This window comes from Cyprinodon variegatus, unplaced genomic scaffold (genome assembly GCF_000732505.1).
Source record: "Cyprinodon variegatus isolate N-32 unplaced genomic scaffold, C_variegatus-1.0 Scaffold499, whole genome shotgun sequence".
Taxonomy (NCBI): domain Eukaryota; kingdom Metazoa; phylum Chordata; class Actinopteri; order Cyprinodontiformes; family Cyprinodontidae; genus Cyprinodon; species Cyprinodon variegatus.
Genome location: NW_015150952.1, coordinates 494,404 through 504,302, shown reverse-complemented (window position 1 = coordinate 504,302; position 9,899 = coordinate 494,404). Strand labels below are relative to the sequence as shown.

At 36.9% G+C, this 9,899-nt stretch overlaps 1 protein-coding gene across 7 annotated transcripts in view; it reads left to right on the top strand.

Moving 5' to 3' along the window:
* dysf (dysferlin) overlaps positions 1-9,899 on the top strand; it is a 100,880-nt gene that overhangs the window by 43,892 nt on the left and 47,089 nt on the right. For 6 of the 7 annotated variants that reach the window (XM_015390436.1, XM_015390441.1, XM_015390438.1 and 3 more), the window contains 7 exons: positions 1,375-1,556; positions 1,688-1,828; positions 5,986-6,015; positions 6,141-6,176; positions 6,464-6,505; positions 7,070-7,171; positions 7,888-8,049. In XM_015390436.1, coding sequence (XP_015245922.1) covers positions 1,375-1,556; positions 1,688-1,828; positions 5,986-6,015; positions 6,141-6,176; positions 6,464-6,505; positions 7,070-7,171; positions 7,888-8,049 — 695 coding nt within the window. The remainder of the gene's footprint in view (positions 1-1,374; positions 1,557-1,687; positions 1,829-5,985; positions 6,016-6,140; positions 6,177-6,463; positions 6,506-7,069; positions 7,172-7,887; positions 8,050-9,899) is intronic. The other variant, XM_015390439.1, reaches the window with a different exon arrangement.

Genomic DNA, 9,899 nt, shown 5'->3' with positions numbered 1-9,899 from the left:
GTAGTGAATATCTACAGGTTGTCATCCATGTTTTGTCCTAAACTGTCCTTTTTAACCAGATTCACTGCCCTATAGTCAAAGAAATTTCCACAGCACCATGCTGCCACTACCATGGGTTTGTTTAGTGGGGTGTCCAGTGTTGACATTCATCCACACACAGCAATCTTGCATGCAGGCCTTAAGGTTGAAGTTTGTTCTTATCTTTCCAGAAAATCCTAATTTGCACAGTGTGCACAGCTGGTAGAGATTCTCTGTCATCCAGCTCATAGTCATTACAAAAAAAGTAAAAAAAAAAACAAACCACTGGACTTTGTTTTAAAAGTTTGAAGCCATTCATGTTAGGAAAGAAAAAACAACCTTAAAAAGAGGGGGTGGAAAAAGCTACGACGCAGTGATAGAGAAGATTCCTTCCCGCTATCATCCCAACCTCCATCTACTATATGCAGGGGACCAAAACATCTCGCCTGGTCAGCCAGGACAACGAGGACCCTTTTAATATTCTGCATTTTTTATTTTATTTATTTTTTGCTTTGATTCGGTTTTATTTTCCTATATTTTAATAATGTACAGCACTTTGTATTGTCTTTGTACTGAATTGTGCTAGACAATTACATTTGCCTTGCCTTGCCTTGCCTAACGACCCTTTTTAGAGGAATGGGCCTGTATCAGGTATTGCAGGCCAATAACAACCTTAACGACTCCCCATTACCAAGGGTTGGAGCTGTTTTTTTCGGTTTTATTTGTATGTTTTCTAAGCCATAACAAGGCTGTTGTTGGGCTACTCTATAAAAGCCTGGAACTCAACCATAATCCAGACATTTTGAATTGAGAAAGTTCCTGGATGAGAAGCGAAATGTCTTCAAACTTGGAAAATAAAGTCCAGTGGTTTTATTTTCTAACTTTTTAATTTGACTTATTCAAAATTAGTGTTTTTTAATTGATCTTTTAATGCTTTCGGCTTTAAATGGTTAATTTCTTCCTGCCCTGCCAGCTGTGCTCCATGGTTTTTATGATGATGATTGATCATTAATGTTCTCCACCAAGCCCCTGTTATAATGAGATAAGTTGTTTGTACTGACTTTTTTTGGGAGGTGCCGTTCAATTGTTTAATAAAGTTGCATTACATACTTTAACATTTGAATTCTATTAAAACATTAAAATCATGTACAACATTTCTTGCACTTGAAAAATAATCAGATTATTATTATTATCAGTTTTTCACATAAAGCAAAATGAAATCTGATCTGCCAGCATATAAAAACAGAGGTATGAACACTTTTTAAAACAAAATGTGCGGTTGGTGTTTAATTTTCCAGAGTAAAGTTGATTTCATGTTCAATGCCTTGGATGAAGTTATTGTTGCTATCTTTCCAGACCCCTACGCCATTGTGTCGTTCCTCCATCAGTCTCAGCGGACAGTGACCGTCCGTAACACCCTCAATCCCACCTGGGATCAGACGCTTATCTTCTACGAGGTGGAGATTTTTGGAGACCCCGAGGCAACCATCGCGAATCCTCCTGAAATTGTGGTGGAGCTTTATGATGAGGACTCATATGTGAGTATTTAAACTCTTTCTATTAATCCTTTGCCTCCATATCTCTTGTCATTTCTATGTTAGTTTCCCTTACAGAACTAAAATGCTGGAGTCAACGTTTAGCATGGCTGTGTTGTTTTATTGTTGTCCAGGGAGCAGATGAGTTCATGGGCCGCTGTGTGTGCCAGCCCTCCCTGACTCCCTCGCCACGACTCGCCTGGTTCCCGATTCGCAGAGGGAGCTCCAGCGCCGGCGAGCTACTGGCTGCCTTCGAGCTCATACGTAGAGAAAAGGTCAAAGGTTTACCCATAAACGTCAACACTTTTTTTTTTTTCAAACGTGTTTCTCTTTCTGGGGTTTGCCATACAAACTAACTGACATTAATATATATTAATATAGTGGTAGGTTTGACAAAAAATCTGAATATTTAATTTAAATACAAATATGTGAGCATTTACCGAGTGATGGAAAACATCTTGCATCTCGGAAGAAGAATGTAAAACCTGTTTGTCTCTTGTTGAGTCTTGTTTTATAAATGTTATGTAAGACTTTTCTATATTATTTATCATATTTATTTAATGCAATGTATAGTGAACCATTCCCACTGCCTCAAAACCCTTATAATTACCAGAGGTTCTGTCAGCACCCCTGGAAGGAAAATGTTTTAAAATAAGTGTTTATTCCAATAACATAATCTCACATGGAACATTTAAAAAAATATATAAATGTATTAAATTTAATTAAGGAAATGGTAAGATGGATAAAATTAGCGCAGTATAAGATTTTTTTAAAAGTCTTTTTGCTATTTTCTAAATTCAAATACATTTAAGGACTTAATAATTATTCTTTCTACACATTCTGCATCTGTAAACTTATCAGTATGTACAGAAAAAACATGCATAAAAACAACATTTAAACATTTTGATAATTGGGATTAAGCTCCTTTTCTGGCAACGTTTATTAAAACCTTACATGGTTTCACTGTAATACCATATGAGTTTATCTGGGGACTGTGTCTATTCAGTGAGCGCATAGAACAGGATGTGCTACAGGATCACCCAGCAAAACGCTGAAGCTGGTTTCAGCCTCAAACTCACAAGTTAATAGATCAATGTCCAACTCACTGTAAAACCTAAAATTCAGTGTACTATAATACTTTAAGTAGACTGAACGGAAAATCTTAACTTGTTGTTTATACTTATCTTGAATAAGGAGCTACTGGACAAATATCCTTTATAATTGAATAGATTTAATTTGAGTCCACGCAAAAAAGTCAAGTGTTTGAAAGTTGTGTGACCTTGTTCAGATCGACATCTGCATTGGATTGACTATTTGACAGTTGGTGTGGCCAATGCTTCAATGCCATAAATTCGGTTGTTGTTACAGTGTCTGTTCAATGATGAGTAAAAATGAAGCAGCACCTGCTGATTCATTTTTACTGCTTGTAAACTAGGGGTGGGTATTGGCAAAGAAGTCATGATTCGATTCAAATCACAATTCACATGCCACGATGCGATTCTATCATGATGCATCATGATACTTGAAATATTGCGATGCATTGCGATATTTTCACTGAACACTGTAAGAAAAAGATACAGCCATTACCAGTGGCTGACTGGCTGTGTGTGATCTGGATAGTGTCTTCAATTGATACATAACTGAAAGCAACTGAATTCATACATAGCTGTATTTATTGAAATGACTTTTGGAGGTGTTGCCATGTAAACAAATACTGGACAAAAATATTACCATTACTGGCGTGGACACACTGACAAAAAGATCTTAGGATTCATCAAACTTAAAATAACAAAATTAGGATAATCAGTGCCGTTTACATGGCCTTAGTGGTCTCATAGTGTCCTCCATGTTTTATTTCATATGACTCGTCGCAGTATCCCACGGCCGGAAATGCTAGTGACACAAGGCAGCGGGCGTCAACACATCCGCATCGACATCTGCTGGACTGGAAGTTGTATTCCACTTGTTTTGGCTGATGTGCACCAACCATTCATGTATTTTATTTGTTCATTTTTTTAAATTAAGAATCGATTCTTGCCATCAAGAATCGATGCAGTAGATCACAAGAATTAGAATAGTGATGCATCGTCATGGCGATTATTTTGCACACCCTTATTGTAAACATTAAGACCCAACGCGCTTCAAGAGCATTTTTGATGTTCCTGAAGCGCATCCAGTAAAGTGTATACAGACGTGTCAAATGCTTCTGCTGCTCTTGTGTTCAATAGCAGGAAGCGGCTTTGCTAAATTTGCTGTGATAAGCTGGTAAAAAGTAGTCTCAATATATTTTTAAGTGAGAAAGTAAAGTTAAAAACATTGTCTTTGCAGTCAGTTCATCAAGATTACGATCCTGCCTTAACATGTTATTGTGGGAGCTCAGACACCCACATACTGCATCAACAGCTGCATGCCTGTCTCCCTGTCAGCTCCCAGATCAGCAGCTCTGATTGGTTGATGTGGCACGTCAAGCAGCAAAAGTTCAATTTGTACAACTCCAGATCTGGTGCTTGTGAAGCACATCATGCGTGTCAGATGTTTATAAGCTCGTGAGGCGCTGCTTCAGCTGCTCAGGTGTGTTAAGATGCACTGCTCCTGCTGCTCAAGATGCACTGCAGGACATTTAATGCTCCTCGATGTGTTTCAGCCATTGACTTTGCATGTAAAATGGCTGCTTCTGCTGCCCATAGTGCGTCTAGTGTGAATGTAGCAGGAGAGTCAGAGTCAGATCTGCGAGTCACACTGTTCAATGCACATTATAATAACCCCATTGTCTTTGATTGTGTATTTTGACAGTGGAATAATATCTCCTATGCTTATTGTTCCAGTAGAATTAGCTATTACTGAGTTAACTAGAAAACAAAGTTTGTGAATCATTGAAGACCTAAATTGGGCGGATCTTTTAAGTTAGCGGGGCTGAACAGACATGCTACGGTCTAAATTAAGCAACTGCATATTTTTTGGTGAAANCAGATCGACATCTGCGTCTAATTGACTATTTGACAGTAGGTGTGGCCAATGCTTCAATGCCATAAATTCGGTTGTTGTTACAGTGTCTGTTCAATTATGAGTAATTCTATTTTCACACTGCACTCGATTTTAGCAGCAAAAAGTGCCTGCTACTTCATTTTAGCTGTTTGTACACATTAAGGTCCAACGCGCTTCAAGAGCATCTTTAATGTTCCTGAAGCGCATCCAGTAAAGTGTTAACAGATGCGTCAAATGCTTCTGCTGCTCTTGTGTTCAATAGCAGGAAGCTGCTTTGCTATATTTGCTGTGATACGTTCGTAAAAAGTAGTCTCAATATATTTTTAAGAGAAACCTCAAAACATTGTCTTTGCAGTCAGTTAATCAAGATTACGATCCTGCCTTAAAATGTATTGTGGGAGCTCCGACACCCACATACTGGCGGTGCGCCGTCACTGGGAATCCCCAGCAGCAGCTGCCTAAGGCCAGGTCGCCTCTTGGGTGGTTTAGTTCTCTGCATCAACAGTGGCGTGCTTGTCTACCTGCCAGCTGCCAGATCAGCAGCTCTGATTGGTTGATGTGGCGCGTTGAGCAGCAAAAGTTCTATTTTTACAACTCACAACATCTGCTGCTTGTGAAGCACATCATGCACGTCGGATGTTTATAAGCTCATGAGGTGCTGCTTCAGCTGCTCAGGTGTGTCAAGATGCGCTGCTCCTGCTGCTCGAGACTCACTGCAGGACTTTTTGTTGCTCCTCGATGTGCTTCAGCCATTGACTTTGCATGTAAAATGGCTGCTTCTGCCGTTCATAGTGCATCCAGGGTGAATGTAGCATGAGAGTTAGAGTCAGATCTGCTGGTCACATGGTTCACTGCACATTATATTAACCCCTTTGTCTTTGATTGTGTATTTTGACAGTGGAATAATATCTCCTATGCTTATTGTTCCAGTAGGATTAGCTATTACTCAGTAAAATGGAAAACAAAGTTTGTGAATCATTGAAGACCTAAATTGGGCGGATCTTTTAAGTTAGCGGGGCTGAACAGACATGCTACGGTCTAAATTAAGCAACTGCATATTTTTTGGTGAAAGTAATTCAAGAGATTTATCTGCATAATGTAGCAGTTCTTTTGGAATTGGCTTTAATTATTTGTTTAGGGTGACCTGAACACACATAAGATGGAAACTGATTATCTTTAATTTAAATAGATTTATATTCAAAATCAAAATATTTTACAAACCTTTAAGTTCACAAGTTTTTGTGGTACTTCCTTACATAACAAAATTGATTTGATCGACTCCTATTTTTTGGGGTAATCGATTTCCAATGAAAAAAATTAGATTTTAGTGTACTTACTCGGGTTGGTAATGTAGTCTTAACAAGTCTAAAAGCTAAAAAGCACCGAAACCAAACCTCTACCAGTCATCTTTCTCTTTCTAAATGGTCCTCTCTTATTGCATCTACAGCCTGCAGTTCACCACCTTCCAGGTCTAGAGGTCAGTTTATGTTTAAATCATTGTAATTTAAATATCATTATTATTCTGATTTATTTACTGTATTTATGCATTTACTGTTATATTGTTCATCTATGTGCAATAAAGCATTATTTTCTTAAACACAGGGCGATGTCATCAGTTCAACCCATGCGCTGGATGAGGTAAAACCACACAATTTGAACAGAGTTGATGAAAATAAGGGATGATAATAAGCTTTAAAAAAGACCTAAACAGAAAAAAATCTCTGTATTAAATATTAAAGCCATTAGCCAGAAATTGTAGCTTAAAAAAAAAAACCCATTACAGTAATCCCCGCTTCTTAAATCAATCAACTCAGCCTGATGGTTGTGATTTAATACAAGACAGTTATCATGTTTTATGTGTATATTAAGTTTGTTTCTTCCTATTCTGCTTTGTTTTTTTCTTTTCTTCATTTTGGATTCCTCAGTTGATGTTTCCAGGATTCCTCTCTGAAAACCTGCAGCAATGGGTACATTTTAAAAACATACACATGAACCATGAAACCAACCTACAGTCATCGTGTTTCATGTCTTTAATTCCTTAGATAACTCAGCTGGACAAGCAGTCATGCAAGCATGTTATTCATCATCTTTAGACCCTCTGTTTCTCTTACTAACTTGTTTCATGTTTACAAAGGTGAATGGAAGCCTAAAGAGGTTATGTTAACATTTTAGGGAAAAAAAAGCATTGTTTCAGTTTGTAATTTGACATAAATATTGCACATTATTTAAAGGTTGTCTTTAGCCTTCCACAAAACCTTTAAATTGATGTTTTTCTTGTTTTACATTTTGAGAGCTTTCTTTATAAGGAAATTGTCAAACTAAAAGATTTACTGTTTGTGTTTAAAAACTTACAATTACCTAAACCTAGTTGTCTCAGAACCTCTTTATTTGAGTGTTAAAAACAACTTTAACAGCCTTGCATAATTTCAAAAAGCATGACTCACTGTGTGATGTAGCTCAAACTAGTTTTTTAATGTTTTTTTTTTGTTTTTTTGGGGGTTTTGACCTGCTGCTTTCTTTTGCTTTGGCAGCCAGAGGAGACGGACCTTCCCTATCCACCTCCTCAGAGGGAGCCCAATGTCTTCATGATTCCCCAGGGCATCAAACCTGTTCTGCAAAGAACTGCTATTGAGGTGCAGCAGTAACAAAAGCTAATGCCAGTTTGTGTTTTTTTTTTTTTTTTTTTCGCACAAATGTAAAAAAAAATTATCTTTGAAAGAAAAATGTTTGAAGTTTTTCTTTAAACATTATTTACTGATGTGCTGGGAAACTGAAAAATAAGCACTTTAATGATAATACATGCAGCTTTTGCAGGGGTTTTAAAGTGGAGTCATGTGGGTTAACATTTAGCAGTCAATATCCTAAATGCAGTCAGCAGCAGTGAGGGGACTTAATTTTAAAAAGTTAAGAAAAACAAGGAAAAAATATTACTAATAGGTCAGTGTAAAGTTTAAAGCTAATAAACCTGAAGTAACAGTACCTCAGAGTCAGTCTAATTCTAGCTTAAATAAAAACCCTTTGCAGATCACTTTTTCCTTATGCAGACAAGGAAATTTATGAAGATAGTGAGCCCTCTGTGTGCTTTCAGAGCATGCAGCTTTTTCCTTTTTAAGGGAAAAAGGTTTTGAGTTTGAATTACTGTAAAGTCAGATTTTTTTATTCTATTCTCCTTCACTCTTTAAACTGAATACTTATAGCTTTTCCACATAAAGCCATAAAAAAGATCAATAAGTAGGGCCAATTAAAGCCCCCACTCATCTCCAATTAAGTAATTCTGTTGGAATCTGCAAATAATTGGACGTCCAGCCTGGGTGAAGAAATAAACTCTATTCCCCTTTTCCTCTGTTAGATCTTAGCGTGGGGCGTTCGAAACCTCAAGAGTTTCCAGCTGTCCAGTGTTACGTCTCCAAGCCTGCAGGTGGAGTGTGGAGGCACCATGGTGCAGAGCTGCGTCATCCGCAGTGTGAAGAAGAAGCCAAACTTTGACATCAATACGCTCATCCTTGATGTGGTGAGAGCACGGGGACGAACCTAACCATACACAAACACAGAGTGTAATCAGAGCACAGACCCACAGCTTTCATGGTTAATGAGACCTCTGCTGTGATGTGGTTTGCTTCAGTCATTTATCTTCATCAGTAAAGCCACAATAATGGCACCAGAGGGAAGGACTCTAGGCTTCCCTCCCTTTTTCCATGGAAAGTTCAAATGTTTTAGTAGAAAAGTAAAAGCTAGACTCTGAGATGTTTCCAGCTCTGCTGTGGAGCTATTTTAACTTCATAAAGTTCCTACAGATGTAGAATTGAGGACTACGCAGTGGCTACTAACATATACGGTAGATTAATATTCAACATAACTATAGGGTGGAGTATTTTGACATGCACACTGTGGAAATTCAAATACCTACCAGATGACTTGAAATTGAATGCAGCTGAAAAATAAGCTCACCATTCTTGTGATAGAACAGACATAGGTCACAGATTGAGGCTTATTTTAGAGAAGGGAAAAATATAATGGCTTTTGAACAGGTGTTTAAACAGTAGTGCCAGAGCTGCGCTTTTTCATTAAAATTACTGCAAAATCAAAAGATGTTAAAGAAGAGGAAAGAGATAAAAGCATCAGAAGACTGAAAACGATTCACTGAATTTAGATAACATAACTGTTGAAGTGAACTGAAGTCTTAGTTCACGGGAACAAGGTTGACAATAAAATGATTTAGTTTCCTCCAAGTGGAGTAAAAAAAAGAGTTTTTTTTAGAGAGGTGAAGAAATTACTATTAGGTTGCACAGCTTTTTGTACGGCTATATTTTTTTTTATCCTGACAAAGTCAATCTAGATAGGAGCAGTGAATCTGGGTAAAAAATAACACATTATATGTTTTATAGAAACCCTAAATGGTATATTGAATCCAGATGTTCAATTTGTTTTATCTAGCGTTTTTAATGTGTAATTTATAGATTGTTGGTTCTAGTGCCCATATTATCTGTGTCAGTTCTCACCACCATTAGTTTGGGAATGTGTGTGTTAATGACTTCCTGTACAAAAGTGCATTGAGGTTCTGGACTTGATAAAGGTTATAAAGGTAGTTATACAGAAGTATAAACCATTTACTAAAAAATTGTGTCAAAAATAATTTATATCCTTCTTTATAATCTGTGAACAAATCTCTCCTGCCATTAGAGCAATTACGCCTTCCTATTTATAGCTTTTTGATTCTTTCCAAGGGTATTTTTGACTTGATATTTTGATTTATCTTTGTTGATGAGCTCCAAGACTTTCAGTTTTGTGGGAACTCTTGTCATCCCTTGATCTTCATCTCCTTCCACAGATTCTCAGCTTGGATACAAGTCAGGACTCACAAAGTAGAATAGCATGTTTGCTAAATTAAACAACTGCTTAAAGCCTAAATCCCAGGGTTTTAAGTAATCTTAATCTATGCATCCTGCATAGGGTTTGCTGAATTGAAAAAAACAACAACATATTTCTATAGCATTAGGAGATATACTGAGGGAAATCAGTAAATTATGAGATTAAGCTTTCTGACCGTAATTAAAATCACAGCGTTTTTTTTCAAGGGTTTAAGCTGAACAGTCAGGAATCGTTGTAATTTCATAAAAATAAAACAAGCAAAAAAAAAACAACAAAAAAACAGTTGAAAGCTACAAAATAAAATTTCAATCAGAAAATGGATGGGTTTGTTAATTGTTAATGTTGTTCCAGCTTGTGAATCATATGGTTAAAAGGGTGGATTCAAGTGTCTCACTTTCGACCACTATTCTATTGAAACTGACTCATTTTCTAACATTTCTTAAAAGTAAATATATATATATATATATATATATATATATATATATATATATA